Source organism: Sphaeramia orbicularis, chromosome 3, assembly GCF_902148855.1.
Source record: "Sphaeramia orbicularis chromosome 3, fSphaOr1.1, whole genome shotgun sequence".
Lineage (NCBI taxonomy): Eukaryota > Metazoa > Chordata > Actinopteri > Kurtiformes > Apogonidae > Sphaeramia > Sphaeramia orbicularis.
The window spans coordinates 5,585,071-5,603,978 of NC_043959.1; the positions used below are offsets into that span (position 1 = coordinate 5,585,071).

Sequence of the window (18,908 nt, forward strand, 5' to 3'; positions counted from 1 at the left end):
CTGTGTGCAGACCAGCCTTTTGTACATTTTTTGTTAGAACTTTTGTAAACCTTGTGATCAAGGAGGGAATCCTTTTCTTTAAATTTTTGTTTGGTAAGATTGTTGTATTTTGGTTTCCTTAATTTTGTGTTTGTAGAATATGATTCCCTTACCTGATTTAATTTTTCTTTTTTTGTAAATAAATAACTCATACTGCATTTCCACGGTTGCTGGTCATTTTTTTGATATTTTGCCCTGTTTGTTAAGGGACATGGAGGGAGAGGAGTCTCACTTATCATGTTGCGTCTCGGCAACCCCTAGACCGAGCGTAACACAGCCCAAATCATCACTGACTATGGAAACTTCATACTGGACTTCAACCAACATGGATTCTGTGCCTCTCCACTCTTCCTCCAAACTCTAGGACCTTGATTTCCAAATGACATGCAAAATTTACTTTCATCTGAAAAGAGGACTTTCCACAGTCAGTGATGATGGCTGCCATGGCATCTGCTGGTGTTGGTCCGTTGTGTTTTCTAAAGTCCACAGTCAGCGCAGCCATCTACCAGGACATTTTAGAACACTGCATGCTTCCTTCTGCTGACAAGCTTCATGGAGATGTTGATTTTATTTTCCAGCAGGACTTGGCACCTGCCCACACTGCCAAAGGTACCAAAAGCTGGTTCAGTGACCATGGTGTTACTATGCTTGATGGACCAGCAAACTCACCTGACCTGAACCCCATAGAGAATCTATGGAGTACTGTCAGGAGGAAGATGAGAGACACCAGATCCAGAAATGCAGATGACCTGAAGGCTGCTATCAAAGCAACCTGGGCTTCCATTCCACCTGAGCAGTGCCACAGGCTGATCACCTCCATGCCACGCCACATTGATGCAGTAATTCATGCAAAAGGAGACCCAACCATGTATTGAGTTCATATATATGAACATACTTATCAGAAGCCTGACATTTATATTTAAAATATCCTTTTTTGATTAATTTTATGCAATATTCTAATTTTCTGGGACACTGAATTTTGGGTTTTCATTATCTGTAAGCCATAATCATCAAAATTTCAAGAAATAAAGCCTGAAATATTTCACTATGTCCAATGAGTCTGTATAATACATGGGTTTCACTTTCTGAAATTAGTGACAAAAAATATTGAACTTTTTCATGATATTCTAATTTTTTGAGATGTACCTATATTTACAGTATGTAATAAACATTATGTTCTGCATGCACTGGATGCAGTGTTTTCCATTTTGCTGTGTAGCGTGTGATGACTGCTCTGTAGTGTCTACATGTTGCCTGGCTGTGTGTGTAATCTGAAAGCAGTTTGCTTTTGAGAGCAGGTAAAATACAGGGTGTCCCATGACTCTCCATACATAGGAGACATAATACATTCCATACATATATGGTTCTAACATGTATTTCTTTGTATTTCTTCTTTATAGTTCTTCAGCAGTGGAGGACATGCATTGAAATGTGTTCCCGACAAAAAAAAAAAAAAAAGTCATATAGAGCATATTATATAAATAAAAATGGTTTATGTCAAGAAACATTTATTTTTCCTATGTATGGAGACTTATGGGACACCCTGTAGTTTTGAGACAGTTGTTTGGTTTTGCAAGAAGAGTGACAGATTTTGTGAAAGTAATTTGAATTCTTGGTTTTGTGTTTACAGTTTTGAGAAAAGGGGTGCAGCTTTGAAAAAAATGTGTCTCAGCGAATGTGAAAAACGGTATTACATTGGTGGTTGATGACTAGTCGATGACTGAAATAGTCATTAGTTGCAGGCCTAGTTGGGTTTGGTATTTAACTCTACTGGGCATACTTCTACAGTGTATACTTTCTTTTTTCTTTTTTTTTTATTTATGAGGATGATTTTTTTCCATTTTGCCAACATAGAAAACATACTAACAGACAATATATATTGGTAAAAAAAAACAAATTTAAGTAAAACTGCAAGCTCAGAGAAAAAGTACACTTTTGCATGTGAATCTGAACGATAACCAAAATATGGACAAGTGGATTCAAAGTCAGAAATAGTCTATGTGGCCAAGATGAAACAAGACAAACACAGTCCAGTCCAATATGATCAGTTCCCAGGCTGATGCCTTATCCTCCTAAAATATTCAATAAAAGGTCCCCAGAACCAGGATGAACTTTGGACAGAGAAAGGCAAATATCTTTAGGACAACACAAAAAAACATGTCACATAACTATTTTTAAAACAAGGAGGGGGAGCTGACACCCTGGGTCAGAATAACCCTTTTTGCTCTGATCACACCAAACATGAACACTATACATAACTTAATACTATACAACTAATGGAAGGGTCACAGACTATTGGCGCAAAACAATGTCACAGAGAGACCATCAGGGGCTGGAAATGTTGCTGTGCAAATGAAAAATGCCATTCCAGAAACTCTTAAACTTGGGACAAAGCCAGATAATATGATGCAGTATCCTGTGACAGTTATCACAAAATAGCTTTATCAATAACTGTAATTATTTTTCAATGATCATGTTAATTGCTTCAGCGGAGATTTCATGTTCATCACTATTTCAACATCAATTTTCACCACTTGACAGCCACTAGTTTGCTCCTGGTAAAAAGAAATGCAGTTTTCATGTATGTGTTTAACAGATCAATACCAGTAAATGGATCTTCTTTTTCATGAGGTGTACTGTATGTTCACACATTGACTATTGTTAGGTTTATATTATACTAGTGGTGTAAAATCTCAGAAAAACAACAAATTAATAATTATAATTGGTTAAATGACAGTAAACTGAAGTTTCAATTTGTTGTTGCTTCCCCAAACTGTCATTTGCTTTACGTTTTTGAAAAGTAACAGAAACAGAGGGTAAAATTCTTTTCATTTTGGTCAACAAAGATGTAGCTGATGGAAGACTCCAGCACTGAAAAAGCATTTGAGATCTCCTCACGAATATCTTTACTGCATCCATCCCATCTATATTATAAAAACCAAGTGACCCCTGTGTGCGTGCGTGCGTGTATGTGTGTCTGCTTTATAACTGTAAAACTGGAGAGAGCTAGCCTTTGACTTTTGGAGTACTAATGTATTTTGGGTCAAGGATCAGACAAGCGAAAACAGCTTATTGACACAACCAGTACTTTTGGAGTTAATCGTTGCTTTTAACATTATAATGGGCAATGACAGACCGTTCTGCACAGACTCCAATCAGATGGACCGGAGTTCTGCGGATAACTGACTGGAATTATGCTACCTTCACATGCTACGAGGAATAGTAAAATTTACAAACCGTCATGTTCAGTCCTGTGTAAAGTCTATGGTCCACATCCATGTCAACACAGAACAAAATGAGGGCCATTCTATTTCTTCCTAATCTGTATGTTACAACAGTAATCTTAGTCAGGTCATCAAGTCATGTGAATGTGATGAAGTAATACAGTAATGATGTAAAGCCCTTTCAAAGAAATATGTAAGATAACTATGAATGCATTCTTTTCTGTTAGTGTTGATTTCAACATAAAACAAAATGAGAGGCATTATATTTTTCTTAATCTGTGTTACACTAGTCATCTTAGCTCAGCTCCCCATTTTATCAAGTCTACTGCTTCTAAAACCCATGGATTCCTACAGGTCAATGCATTACTGTTTATTAATGTGAGCGAAGCACTAACCAGACAGAAAAGACTGATAAACTGAGATTATAAATGTAGGGATTCCAGTCATAAATTAATAAACACTATGTGGTTTGGGTTCCATATCAAAGTACAGCTGAGTAGCACCAGCATCTTTAAAGTGTAAATGGAAGCACTGAAACATTAAGCTCATAAAGCCAGTATTGTGACCTCTGTAAACATATCACTTACCTGTTCTCTGAACTGCTCTTGAGGCAAACAGTCGATCATGTTCACACAGCCCAACAGGCAGCCAGTGGGGTAGTCTTTAGGAAACCTGGGCTCTACACAGGAAACACAAGCAATCAATGACCCATGAATGAGTACAATATTAAACACTGCGTTGGTGGATATATAATAATTCTGAATGCCAATATGGTCAAAATGCACAATATATGTAAATCAGGTTTTTCTACAGATTTTCAGATGGATAAGGTGCTGTCTGGATTCAAGCTGTTTTACAATGGAAAATATGTATCATTCCACATAATTTTGGACCTTTATCCCCATGTCTTTGGAGAAAAACGCTGGAAAACCTGGATCAAAATCCACAGAGCACCACAGACTTAAAAGAAAATGTACTGAATCTATGAAGTCTTTTTTCTGACAAAATGTAATCTCTTGCTATGTTGACAATCATTATCTTCACTTAACAGACCATTTTTACAGGAATATAGTGTAGTGTAACAGACACAAAACTGTTTCTACAGAATGTCACCATGAAGTAGAACCCTTGACCTCTAGGATGTACAATAGAATGACGTCTGGTAATTATTTTACAACAAATTATCTCATAATTAGTGTATTCATTCCTGTGCTCATTCATGCTTCGAAGTATTTAACCTGTAACCTCCAAATTTTAATCATTTCATCTTTGAGTCCAACTGAGAGATTTAGCCAAATTGAAAGAAATTCCTTCATTTATTTAAGATGTAATGTAAGGACAGACAGATGGACAAAAAATTTAACGCTTCGGGCAACAACTGTGATAAAATCAGTTCTTCTTGTTTAACTTTGTTTTTATTAGGTCTTCTTTTCTATCAGTGCAAACAAATAATGTCCACTTCCAAAAGTAAGGCTGTTAGTATAAATCTTAGTCAGAAGCAGGATGACATCTCCTTGAATAACAACATGGAGTTTTGCATCCCCAGTAAATATTATTGTAGCAACAAAGTTGCAAAGTTGTTGGTTCCCATAATTTAGTAAAGGTGGTTTTCTGAAGCCTTAGTAAGAATGTGAATGGTAAATATCCCAAACTTTTTGAATCCATGTATTATATGAGGGAGGTTCTGGTTTAATCCAACTGATGGCTATAGACTTTAAAGCAGCAGTGAATAATATATTCATGAGGTATTTATCTGCCCTTCTATCTAGACCTTCGGGTATTATTCACAGTACTGCCACTGTGAAGTTTTGTGGGATATTCATTTTAAAACCTCCTTCAGGGCGTTGAAAACCTCCCTCCAAAACACACTTAACTTAGGACAAAGCAAACATATGTGGGTGTGATTAGCTACATGGGCTCCGCAGTTCCTCCAGCATGAACTGGAATGTTGTGGACCCATCTTGGACACTATTTCTGGTGTTCTGAAATATCTAGTAATTATTTTCCATTTGAATTCCCTACATGCATTAGAATTTGCAACTAGATGTGCCTCAGTGCATATATTGTGCCAATCATCCTTAGATATGTCCAAGTTGGCCTCCGCCTCCCATCTCCTCCTTATCTGTGGGGAGTGTGGTGGAAAAATTTACTTTTTATATTTTATACTCTTTATATTTTATACTGTTAGTACATCTTCTTTTAATGCTGAGTCATTATTCATTATGTGTGATGTTTACCACTCTGTAACACCCCCAACCCAGGAACGGAGTTCTTGCCTTGAGTTAAAACCCAAACACCTAAATGTCTGAATGTGTAGATAGAGGATGGCGCCTGCACTCCAGATTGGATCCAAGCAAGGTTAGAGTGGAGAGGTCATCATGACCTCTTCACGGAGCAGAGAAGGAGTAGTATGGGGTGGTACGATGTACGTAAGGAATGACATCATAGTTTGAGGGGGTTGGATTTGGTTCTATATAATCTTTAGTTTTCTCTTGTTTAAGCAGACTTCACTTACAGAGTTTCTCTGTGATTGACTTCTCAATAAATGCATTTATTTATTTTAACTCTAACTTTCTCTCCTCCTCTTTGTGTGTGGGTTATCAGTTGAACATTTCCATAACAGATTGGCGTTGTCGGCAGGATTCCATGTGTGCTGTCGGGCGGGGAACGGAGGTTGGTGGACTGATCATCCTATGGGCCAAAAAGCGGCTGTAGCCCCGTGGTAAAACGACACCGCAGACGGGGGACCGGCCCCGAGCCCCGCCCGTCTCATCACTGGAATCAGAACTGAGTTCAACGCCACACACGGTGAGAAAGTTACAGTTTGGGGTGTTGGGGCTTTTACTCTCTGTGTTCCAAACTCACGTCACTGGTGACCACTGTAACAGTGGTATACAATTCAGGTTTATATAGGGAAAAAAGAAAAAAAGAAAAAAAAAAAGGGAAAACCAAAAAGAAAATCGTATAAGGTTGCTATTGTATGCAAATACAATAGAGTACAGGCGTTTTTGTGAGATTTTTGCGCCATCAACCAAAAAGAAAATCGTATAAGGTTGCTATTGTATGCAAATGCAATAGAGTACAGGCGTTTTTTTGGGAGATTTTTTCGCCTGCCTTCAACCAAAAAGAAAAATCGTATAAGGTTGCTACTGTATGTAAATACAGTAAAGTGTATAACAAACTTGAAAGCGTTTTAGGTGATTTTTTCGCTGACAACTGAAAAGAAAAATCAGGGTTTTTTAGTATTTTGTTTGCCAAGGAACAAAAACCACTTAGAAGACGTTCTAAGTGTAAAATGGGAAACCGGCCGGGGCACAGTGATGGGGGTGTGGACAGAGAGGCCCCTATTCCAAAACCCATGGGTAAAAAGAAAATATGGGGAAATTGTGCTTGAATGTGCTGATTATTGGGTAAACATGGGTATTTTTTCTAAAACGCCAACTTTGGGTGTGCAAAAACTGAATGAGTTAAAGGGAGGCAAAGAGAGAGAAAAAACAAGGTCAGGGAATTTAAACAATAGGAAACTTGTAATAAATGTTTTGAGATGTGGTTGGAGGAAGCTGAATGAAGCAAAAACAACTGAGGCAGGTGTAACCGTAGATGACACCATCTAGCTGTGTTTTTTTCCCTTTTATGCCTAATTTGTTAGAATATTTAAACCACTTCTTTGTATTCATAACTTTATACTTCCCTTGTATTTTTGTGCGACGTCTGTGCTACGTCTGTAAGATCTGGTAAATTATGCTGCTGGTTATAAAAACAGAGATAAAACAGATTATACAGATTAAACAGTTATATTTTCGATTGTCAAGGAGCTTGAGCTCCGCCACTTTACCATATACCATGTGCCCCCCCCCCCTTGTGTTTCTGTGCAGGCAGTGAAGTTGGTGTCCGGGTCTGGACGCCTACCCACAAAGACGCCGCGAGAACCCGCCCCCCCTCCCGTAACACTCAGCCGTAATTCCAGAACCGGCCAAACGTCAATGGGGCCCCCAGCAGGCCCCCCAGGTCTGCTGACCCCCGGCCTTCTCCACCGCCGGAGCCGGACTCCACACAACCCGACTCCACCCCCGCTGCTGATGCTGCAGGCAGGGGGGAGGACTGACTTCTGGCACAGCTGCACAAATGCCCATGGTGGAAGTCAGCGGACCAGACGGTCCTGTTGTGGTGTTCAGGGCATGGACATTCACTGAAACATCTACCTGATCCACCCGAGGGACTTTCGGCAATGAACTCAGACCCACCGGGTCCGAACTCAGGCGGCTTCTGGCTGCACACATGACCCCTAGTCTCTGCCGGACGTTTTTTCCCACCTGAGGCTTTCTGTCTGCATGGAGACACCTGAAACAGGCCTGATGAGACAGTGGAAGATTCCATACGCAGGGCAGGGGTCACTTTCATCAGACACTCCGGACTGGTCCGCCCGACCCCCCCCCGGGGAACAGCGTGGGCGGGGGCGGGGACCGGAGAACACTCGAGGCCCACCTACACCCGGAAAGGGGTGGTCCGACATGTGGAGGGGTGGGCCACCTCTGTGGCCAACCAGGACATGGGAAAAGGGACTGCCCACAGAGAAGGCGGGGCGGAGACAGCCACGTGGAGGGAACGGGGCAGGGGACTGGCTCGCGGCCCTGGAGGGCGGGTCTCCAGACACGGATTCCACACCCACTACAGCTTCTGCTGCACTGCCCGAGGGAGGAGGAGGTGACACACACACACACACACACACACACACACGCTCAGCTGTGTACTGACTCCTATCAGAAGCTCCCTGTGGTTGATCTTACTATAAGCAGGTTTAAGTTATTGTTTTTAGTAGATAGTGGAGCTACATACTCTGTGATCAGACATGTAGACTTAACACCTACACTAAAGTTGAGTGGAAAAACTATTATTTCTGTGTCGGCTGGTGGTAAACAGGACAGAGAGAGCTTTACTGTTCCGTTGACATGTGTTTCACAAGAATGTACTTTCTAACATTCTTTTTTTACTCGCACCCGTCTGTCCCATTAATTTGGGTGGGCGGGATTTGATGTGCAAATTGGGGGTAAAACTTGAATCGGGTCCAGAGGGGTTAACGATAACTCAACAAAACACAGTCGCAGGCACAGATCTCCACTCACATTCTGTGTACGCACACACAATGGTTAGGTATGCTGCTGGGTTACCAGATTATGTATACCAGTGGAAAGTCTGTTCCCCCCAAATTACAGAAAAATGGGTCGAGCTGAGTGACAGCAGACTTCAGCCTGGCGCTTATGTCTCACCCCCAAATGATTATAGTGTGCTTCTCATTTCAGTCCTGGAGGCCCTGACCCCACATATGAGGAAAAGTTTTTCCACACAGAGTCTGATAAGCTTACAACTGGTTACATGTTTTGGGATTCATATTTTTTTGTGCATTGTCTGTGTCACTGACTGATAACCAACATTCTTTTTACAGGCTTGGTGCTGCACCACACATGTTGCTCTTTCCAAACCATGCCATGCAGATTGGAAAGACGTGGGCCCGTTTGTGGAAAAGGCCTTGCAGGTGTCAGATTTGTGTCCCACCTCTGACCCGGCCATCATGTTCGCTCCCCGACTGGGGGTATACAGACAGAGCATGATATCAGTGTTTCACTGTCAGAAAACTGTACAGTTGTTAAATGATGAAGCGCTCACCTGTATGTCTACATCTCCCACAGGCCTCTCACCCGTCTCCGTGCCACCCAAACTGGCTGATATCCCACCTGGTGTCTGGGCTACTGGTCCACATGATGTGGGTCTCGTCTGAAACTGCCCACCGGTCATCATTACCCCGCGATCTGATTACAGGCCATGTCAAAAACAGTCCGAGTTCGAAGCTTATTTGAATGTGGGAATTATAGTTCCATGTCCTGATTCACCGGTCAGGACCCCAATTTTTCCTGTGGAAAAAAGTGCGAACCCCTCCTGACCCAGACACATGGAGGTTTATTCAAGACCTACAGGCGGTAAACAAAGCCGTGGTTCCACGCATACCCACGGTCCCAAATCCACACACGATTTTATCACAAATTCCGCCGTCTGCATCTCACTTTTCTGTCATGGACCTTTCGAACACGTTCACATCTGTTCCCGTGCATGCAGATAGCCAATATTGGTTCGCGTTTCAGTTCAAAAACAAAATGTACACATGGACGCGCATGTCTCAGGGGTATTGCGAGGCCCCAACCATTTACAATTCGATTTTGGCCGACTCGCTGTCCCACCTTGACCTCCCACCAGGTGTTGCTCCTTTACAGTATGTTGATGACCTTCTCCTTTGTTGTCCTTCTTCACAGGCTTTTGTTTCACTTCAGGCAGCTGATGGACGACCTTGTCTGCCCAAACATTTCTTCCCCTGGTTTGCTAAGCTGACACATGGCGTAGATCATGTGTCTAAGGGAGGAATGTTAGATAAATGTTTTCCTGCAAAGCATGCAGACAGCTCTGCAGTGGCTAAGGCTTTGGTAACTAAAATTTTGTTTTGTTTTGTTGGGGGATCCCAAAGAGGATCTCATCAGACGATGGGTCCCACTTTGTGAACACAGCACTAACTGAGTTAGGGGAAATGCTAGGTTTTGACCTCAAAACACACTGTGCATACCATCCACAATCAGGGGGGGGCTATTGAAAGGGAAAATAGCACCCTAAAATCAAAACTGGCTAAATGTTGTGAGGAAACAGGTCTTAACTGGGTCAAGGCCCTACCTCTGGTTCTCATGCAAATGAGAATGAGACGTAGGAGTCGAAGTGGGCTGAGTCCTTTTGAGATTATGTTTGGGAGACCCCATATACAGGTCTCCAGGCCCCCAACCAACCGGGTTGACATCATTGTTGGAGCATTGTTGGAGTTATTTTGATTCATAGATAAAAGTGTACTGTACAGTATAGAAATTTTCTTTTCTGCCTCTCCAGTTTATAACTCTATCAGATACAGTCGTCCTCAAAATTATTCATACCCCTGCCATTTTTTGTAACTTTTTGTTTTTGTGATGAAATGAATGAGTTTTGTCAAGTTTGTTTGTGACTTATATGTGATACACAAGTGAGAAAATAAGAACAAATGATACTTGGAGAAATACTTTATTTCAGGAGTATTTTATTAGAGGATTTCTAAAAAACGCCATGTTCAAAATTATTCATACCCTAGGTTTATTAAGTCCAAAGTCTTTTCTTAATAGTCAAGAGAGTAGCCTTTTGTCTTGATAATGGTTCCTGTAAGTGTCCATAAGTTCTCTTCTGTCTCCTGTGGGGTTTTGGTCCACTCTTCCTGGACCAAAGCCTCCAGTTGGGTCCAGTTGGATGGTCTCCTACCCATCACTCTGGTCTTTAGCTCCCTCCACAGATCCTCTAAATGATTTAGGTTAGGACTTTGACTGGGTCATGTCCTTGAACCACTACTGCACTACCTTGGTGGTATGCTTGGGGTCAGTGTCCTGCTGGGACATCCAATCAGGACCAGTCTAGAGTTTCTCAGCACTTTCACGCTGTCATCCAGGACGTTGATATAATTATGTTAAATTCATGATGCCTTGTAACTTCATGAGGTTTCCAGTGCCACTAGCAGAGAAGCATCCTAGCATTATAGGTTATAACCATAGCATTATGTTGCCACCAAAATAATCGAGGTATGAAGGTATCACAGACAACCATCCAGCCAGTATTGCACAAAGGAGCTCTCCATGGATGCAGACACAGGAAGATGGCATGACTCAGGATGAAACATCAGGAGGCTCATCTGGCATTTCCTAGAGCTCTTCTTAAACAAGATCCAAGCTTTTGGTCATCAATCCAGTGATTTGATGAAACAAAGATGGAGTTGTTTGGCCACATGGATGTTGACTGCATCTGAAGGAAGCAAGGAGAAGAACGCAAGCTGAACACAGCCCCAACCATCAAGCATGGTGGTGGCAACATAATGCTATGGGGTTGCTTTTCTGCTAGTGGTACCGAGAACCTCAACAAGATTCAGGGCATCATGAAAAAGGAGGATTATATCAAGATCCTGGATGACAATGTGGAAGTGTCTGCTGAGAAACTCAAGATTGGTCCTGACTGGACGTCCCAGCAGGACACTGACCCCAAGCATACCATCAAGGTAGTGCAGTAGTGGTTCAAGGACATGACCCAGTCAAAGCTGTGACCTAAATTATATGGAGAATCTGTGGAGGGAGCCAAAGACTAGCGTGATGGGTAGGAGACCATCCAACCAGACCCAGCTAGAGGCTTTGGTCCTGGAAGAGTGGGCCAAAACCCCACAGGAGACAGAAGAGAACCTGTGGACACTTACAGGAACCATTATCAAGAACAAAGGCTATTCTACTGACTATTAAGAAAAGACATTGGACTTAGTAAACCTAGGGTATGAATAATTTTGAACATGGCATTTTTTGGAAATCCTCTAATAAAATACTCCTGAAATAAAGTATTTCTCCAAGTATCATTTGTTCTTATTTCCTCACTTGTGTATCACATATAAGTCACAAACAAACTTGACAAAACTCATTCATTTCATCACAAAAACAAAAAGTTACAAAAAATGGCAGGGGTATGAATAATTTTGAGGATGACTGTATATGTCTAGGGGTGTAGGTTTTGTAAATTTATTCCATTCCTTGTGAGTCGTCAGTTGCAAATACATGAAAAATTTGCACTAGGGAGATCAAAATAATTTCTTAGCTGCACAAATGTCTTAAGAAAACTACCATCAAAAAGCGGATGCAGGTAAATTAATTCCATTTCTGACCATTTTTTAAAGCTGTTATCTTGATTATTGGGTGTAAAAGACTTCATTTAGCCAATATTTGTCAAAGGTAAAATTAACTTTGGTAGCTTAAAAGCACACTTTATTTTACTCCAGATTTTAAAAGTGACCTTGGTCCACGCCGGCATCTCTCCAGTGGGGGCCTCTAGAAAGGGCATGCTTTGTAAAGGATCCTGGCATTGTTGTTTTGCAACATTAACCCATCACGTACTTGTGTTATCCTGAATCCATCCTATCAGGGGTTTCATTTGCACAGTAGAATTTAAATTTGGTAGATTGAGGCCTCCAATCAACCTAGATAATTGTAGGGTTTTAAGTCTAATTCTAGGACACTTATTTTGCCATATGAATTTTGACAACATTTTATCCACATTGTCGAAAGTAAGCTTAGGAATATCTATGGATAGCATTTGGAATAAATAGAGAAGTCGGCGAAGAACGTTCATACGGACACTTTCAATACGCCCCAATAGAGAGAGAGGGAGCACAGACCAGCGGTCCAGGTCACCTTTTATGCACTGAATTATTTGGTATAATTAGCATTGTACAGGTTCTGTAGGGATAGGGAATGAATATACCAAGATATTTAATACCTTCATTAGGCCATAGCCTCTGTTTTATCTATATTTACCTTATATCCAGAGTGGTATCTAAATTCACTGATTAAAGTCTTAACATGTGGTATTGTTGACACTTATTCTGTTAAATATAGCAATACATCGTCTGCATATAGTGATAGTTTATGTTCCTCATTATTTATCATAATTCCTTTCATATTAATGTTATCTCTGAGTTGGGCAAATGGTTCAATGCTGATGGCAAAAAGCAATGGTGATAGAGAGCAGCCCTGCCTGCAGCCACGTTCCAGTTTAAATCTCTGTAATATACACTAAATTGCCAAAAGTATTTGCTCACCTGCCTTGACTCGCATATGAATTTAAGTGACATTCCATTCCTAGTCTATGGGGTTCAATATGACGTCGGTCCACCCTTTGCAGCTATAACAGCTTCAACTCTTCTGGGAAGGCTGTCCACAAGGTTTAGGAGTGTGTTCATGGGAATTTTTGACCATTCCTTCCAGAAGCGCATTTGTGAGGTCACACACTGATGTTGGACGAGAAGGCCTGGCTCTCAGTCTCCGCTCTAATTCATCCCAAAGGTGTTCTATCGGGTTGAGGTCAGGACTTTGTGCAGGCCAGTCAAGTTCATCCACACCAGACTCTGTCATCCATGTCTTTATGGACCTTGCTTTGTGCACTGGTGCACAGTCATATTGGAAGAGGAAGGGGCCAGCTCCAAACTGTTCCCACAAAGTTGGGAGCATGGAATTGTCCAAAATGTCTTGGTATGCTGAAGCATTCACAGTTCCTTTCACTGGAACTAAGGGGCCAAGCCCAGCTCCTGAAAAACAACCCCATACCATAATCCCTCCTCCACCAAACTTTACACTTGGCACAATGTGGTCCGGCAAGTATCGTTCTCCTGGCAACCGCCAAACCCAGACCCTTCCATCAGATTGCCAGATGGAGAAGCGCGATTCATCACTCCAGAGAATGCGCCTCCACTGCTCTAGAGTCCAGTGGCGGCGTGCTTTACACCACTGTATCCGGCGCTTTGCGTTGCACTTGGTGATGTATGGCTTGGATGCAGCTGCTCGGCCATGGAAACCCATTCCATGAAGCTCTCTGCACACTGTTCTTGAGCTAATCTGAAGGCCACATGAAGTTTGGAGGTCTGTAGTGATTGACTGCAGAAAGTTGGTGACCTCTTCGCACTATGCGCCTCAGCATTCGCTGACCCCGCTCCGTCAGTTCACGTGGCCTACCACTTCGTGGCTGAGTTGCTGCCGTTCCCAAACACTTCCACTTTCTTATAATACAGCTGACAGTTGACTGTGGAATATTTAGGAGCAAGGAAATTTCACAACTGGATTTGTTGCACAGGTGGCATCCTATCACAGTTCCATGCTGGAATTCACTGAGCTCCTGAGAGCGACCCATTCTGTCACAAATGTTTGTAAAAGCAGTCTGCATGCCTAGATGCTTGATTTTATACACCTGTGGCCATGGAAGTGATTGGAACACCTGATTCTGATTATTTGGATGGGTGAACCAATACTTTTGGCAATATAGTGTATATCTATTGACTTTAACAGAGGCCTGGGGGTCTGAGTAGAGCATCTGAATCCCATTTAGAAAGTTAGGGCCAAATCCAAAGCGTTTTAAAGTTTGAAATAGAAATTGCCACGACACACGGTTGAATACTTTTTGAACATCCAAAGATAAAATCATTGAATCTGATTTCATATCTTTTTGATATATTACATTCAACAAGCATCATAGATTATGCCTGTAATATCTTCCAGCAATGAATCCAGTTTGGTCAGGATGGATAATTTGAATTATTATCTGGTTGACTCGTCCAGCCAATATTGCAGTCAATATTCTTACATTTCCGTTTAGCAGTGATATTAGTTTATAGGACCGGCATTCGGACGGGTCTGTGCCTTCTTCTTCTGTATCACCATGATGGTTGCATCTGTCCAAGATGGTGCCACTGTTTTAGAATAGAGTGCATAGTGATATGCTTTTAACAATAGGGGGGGTCGTAAATCACTAAAAGTCTTATAAAATTCATTAATATAGCCATCTGGCCCTGGGGCTTTATTATTTTTTAGTGTTGAGATCACCTGCTTAACCTCCCATTCTCCAATTGGTTCTTCTAGTTCTCTAGCTGTCATTTCAGCTAACTGTGGCAATTTTATGTTTTTTTAAAAAATCTGCAATTTTCAGTGCAAGAGTCTATATTTTTACAGAGGCATTTATAGAAAAGTGTAAAGGATTCTGCTATTTTATCTGGTTTTGCGACAAAGGTACTTTGTGATTTTATTTTTTGCACTATATTAGATGATTTTTGTTTTCTTAAATGGAAAGCTAATAATCTGCTTGCCCTATTGCCATGCTCGTAATATTTTTTTTAGGTTGTTTTTTTTTTTTTTTAGTTTAGTGTAGTTTATTTCAGGCACAGACATAATACAAAACATATGGAAGAAAAACAAAAATAATAACAATAATAAACAATACACAAATAAAAAATCATATAATAGAAAAAAAGATCAACTGTTGTGCCTGAAAGAGAATAGGAAGAAGCCAGTGCTTCACCAGTCCTACCCCCCGATTCCAGTCCTCAAGACTGTTAGTGCTTAATCACTTGATATACAACATAAGACTGTGATTATCCATAAACACACCCCTACAAACCTGTACCCCCATACAGTCACATACACATCTACGTACACACATACAGTCACATACACATACATACACACATACAGTTACATACACATATACGTACACACATGAAGTCACATACACATCTACATACACACATGCAGTCACATACACATATACATACAGTCACATACACACATACATACATGCCAGTTTATGTCTACAGCTGTACACCAACACACGTCTGCACCCCCATGTTTTTAAACACACACCATACAATATAATAACCTGACAATCCAAATAATGATCACACCCTTCCTTGAGCCAGATATTGTGAAAATAACATTTCTTCGTACATTTTTTTGAATTTTGGAATATTTGGACACTGCTTGAGGTCTACCCCAACCCATTCCAAAGCTTGACCCCACACACTGATACACACAAACTTTTCCTAGTGGTCCTGGACTGCTGGGACTTTGAAATTCCCACATCCCCTCAGGTTATAGCCCCCCTCTCTATGGGTAAATAGTTTTTGTATGTTGTCTGGTAGTTGATTTTTATTGGCTTTATATAGAAGTTGAGCTGTGTAAAAATTTACCAAATCATAGAGTTTTAATAGTTTTGACTGCAAGAATAATAAACGAGTATGATCCAAATAGCCAACTTTATGTAAGACTCTGAATGCACGTTTTTGTAATATGAAGAGAGGGTGTAGAGTAGTTTTATAGTTATTGCCCCATAATACAGTAGGTTCTGTATGGCAGGACCAGACAACAACACAATATATAGAGTGCCTTATAATCCAGGACATGTTTAGCTTTGTTAATGATAGAAATGCCTTTGGATACTTTCATTTGGATGAACCTGATGTGTGATTTCCAGCTTAATTTACTGTCAATAATTATACCTAAAAATGTGTGTTCTGACACTATTTCTTACGGAACGCTATCTATGCATATGCGTAATTCTGAGGGTTTTTTATAATTACCAAACAACAATGCCTTAGTCTTGTTTACATTTAGCGATAATTTATTCATGTCCATCCATAATTTTATTTTGGTTAATTCATTATTTATCATATCCACCAGTTTATTATAATTATCACCAGAACAGAATATACTGGTATCATCTGCGAATAATACTAATTTTAAAGCTTTAGATACATTGAATATATCGTTTATATATAAAATAAACAATTTGGGCCCCAATATTGAATCCTTGAGGGACCCACAAGCAATGTCCAGACATCCAGATGTATACTCACCCATCATCACATACTACTGTCTCCCCGTCAAATAGCTTTTGAGCCAATTCAAGGCCACTCCCCAAATGCCATACCTTTCCAGTTTATGGATTAAAATCAAATGATTAAGTGTGTCAAAACCTTTCTTTAAGTCAATAAATATTCCAGCTGCGTATTTTTTATTATCCAATGCATTTGTAATCTCTTCCACCACTTCCACTCTTGCCATTGATGTTGATCTCTTTGCTCTAAATCCATACTAACTTTCATTTATTATGTCATATTTGCTTAAAAAGTTGTCAAGCCGATTATTAAATAATTTTCCAGAATTTTTGAAAATTGTGGGAGCAGAGAGACAGGTCTATAGTTTGTGAAGATGTGTTTGTTCCCATTTTTATATAAAGGTTTTACTTTTGCGATTTTCAGTTTGTTCGGAAATTCACCAGTTTGAAATGACAGGTTACAAATATACGTTAGAGGTTTCAAAATACTAATTATTACTTTTTTGACCTTTTTAAGATCATGTCTAAGTCATAACAATCTGTAGAGGTTTTATTTTTAAATTTATTAACAGTGGTTAAGACCTCAGACTCAGTCACAGCAGAGAGAAAGATTGTGTTTAGGTTCCTTTGTATAAGTGGTTCATTTTGTTTATCGGTTCCAAATATCCGGTATTTTTGCTGCTAAATCTGGGCCAATGTTAACAAAAAACTTGAAATTAATCACTACAGCATTCATATTATAATTGTCACCAGTTCTATCAATGAAATAATCTGGATATGCATTCTTTTTTACACCATCTTTTATAATGCTGTTTAATATACCCCATACCCCTTTAGTATTACTCTTATTTTCATTTAATAGTTTAGTGTAGTATAATTTCTTACTAGATCTTAATATGGTGGTCAACTTATTCCTGTATACTTTATATTTCTTCTCTGATTCCTCTGTCCGTAGTTTAATAAATTGTCTGTAGAGAGTATTTTTCTTTTACAAGTGTTTTGTAAACCTTTGGTTAACCAGGGACCCTTTATATGTTTATTTTTTATATTATGTTGTTGCGCAGGACAGTGTTTATTATGTAAAGCACTGAATATTTCAAGAAAATTATTGTATGCTGTATTCACATCTTTCTCTCCATACACTGTGTTCCTGTCTTGTGCCAATAAGTCCGAGTTGAGGGCTTTAAAGCTGTACCGTATGATGTGGCATTTTTACACTTTTCTTTTGTCATCTTAAAATGCTCCTAATACGTGTGTGTCAATCTAAAATGTAAAAGAAATCCACCAGGTACTGAAACTCAGAAATGTTTAATTCTCATATATTTCTGATAAAAGTCTGACCAATCATTTTAGTCGGTCCGAATGAAATAATTGGCCAAACCTGACTGAGCCTCCAGTCAATCATCCATAATGGCCGTCCAGCATCCGATCCATTATCGCCGTCCCCGCATCCGATATGTGTACCTCTGAATCTGACACTTCACTGGCACTGCTTCTCCTGTCACTGACCACAGTCTACTGTCTAGGATGTGAATGGATAGAACTGACATGCACATGTGGAAGGGAAAAAACGGATTTATTAACAGAAACGACAACTGAGGGGCACAAACGGGAGTCTAATTAGTGAAAGATGGAGATAAAAGTCCGGAAGTCAGCTGTACTGGACTAAACAGGTCTGCACAAAGGTCAGCTTTTATGACGGTGGGACTCAAACAGGTACAATTACATGGTGTCACACAATGTAACATGATGTAGGATGATAAATGTATGGACTATTAAACTTCAAATGTCCACGGAAAATTCGCGGAGGCCGCGTGTTCACAGTGCGCGCGCCTGTCCCCTGGGCACTGCAGTGAAGACACTGACCCAGCGCTGCACAGACCAGGTCTACTGATGGAACAGGAGCCACTGAGGGAGGGGTCCGCGGACACGCCAAAACGGACCGGACCTCCACCTCTGCTTCCTCCTCTGTTTCCATCATGCATCAGGTGAGAGGAGGAGAGAGGAGGGGAGCCTCAGAGCTCAGGCAGAGGGAAGGGGGCGGGGCTTTGGAGGGAGGCGCGTTGTTCATGTTCAAACTTTTACTAAGCGCTGTGAGAAATGCCACATCGGTAGGTATAGCTTTAATTGACCCTTCAGTTTGTACTCATTTGCAAATATATTTGTTTGTAGTGTTATTTTTCCTGTAGTTGATATCATGCAGGGTGAATACTGGTAAATGGTCAGTTACATCACAGACCAATAATCCACTGATATTGGAATACTATGTTATTTGTAAAAATATTGTCAACGAGAGTTGCACTGTGAGATGTAATTCTGCTGGGCCTAGTATTGCATGGAAATAGACTCATGCTGTACATCCTCTTTACAAATTCATCCGTCATTTTAAGTATAGCTGGA

At 40.5% G+C, this 18,908-nt stretch overlaps 1 protein-coding gene across 2 annotated transcripts in view; it reads right to left on the reverse strand.

Moving 5' to 3' along the window:
- trip4 (thyroid hormone receptor interactor 4) overlaps positions 1 to 18,908 on the reverse strand; it is a 308,246-nt gene that overhangs the window by 245,515 nt on the left and 43,823 nt on the right. For both annotated transcript variants that reach the window (XM_030124645.1, XM_030124636.1), the window contains exon 11: positions 3,851 to 3,942. In XM_030124645.1, the coding sequence (XP_029980505.1) occupies positions 3,851 to 3,942 (92 nt within the window). The remainder of the gene's footprint in view (positions 1 to 3,850; positions 3,943 to 18,908) is intronic.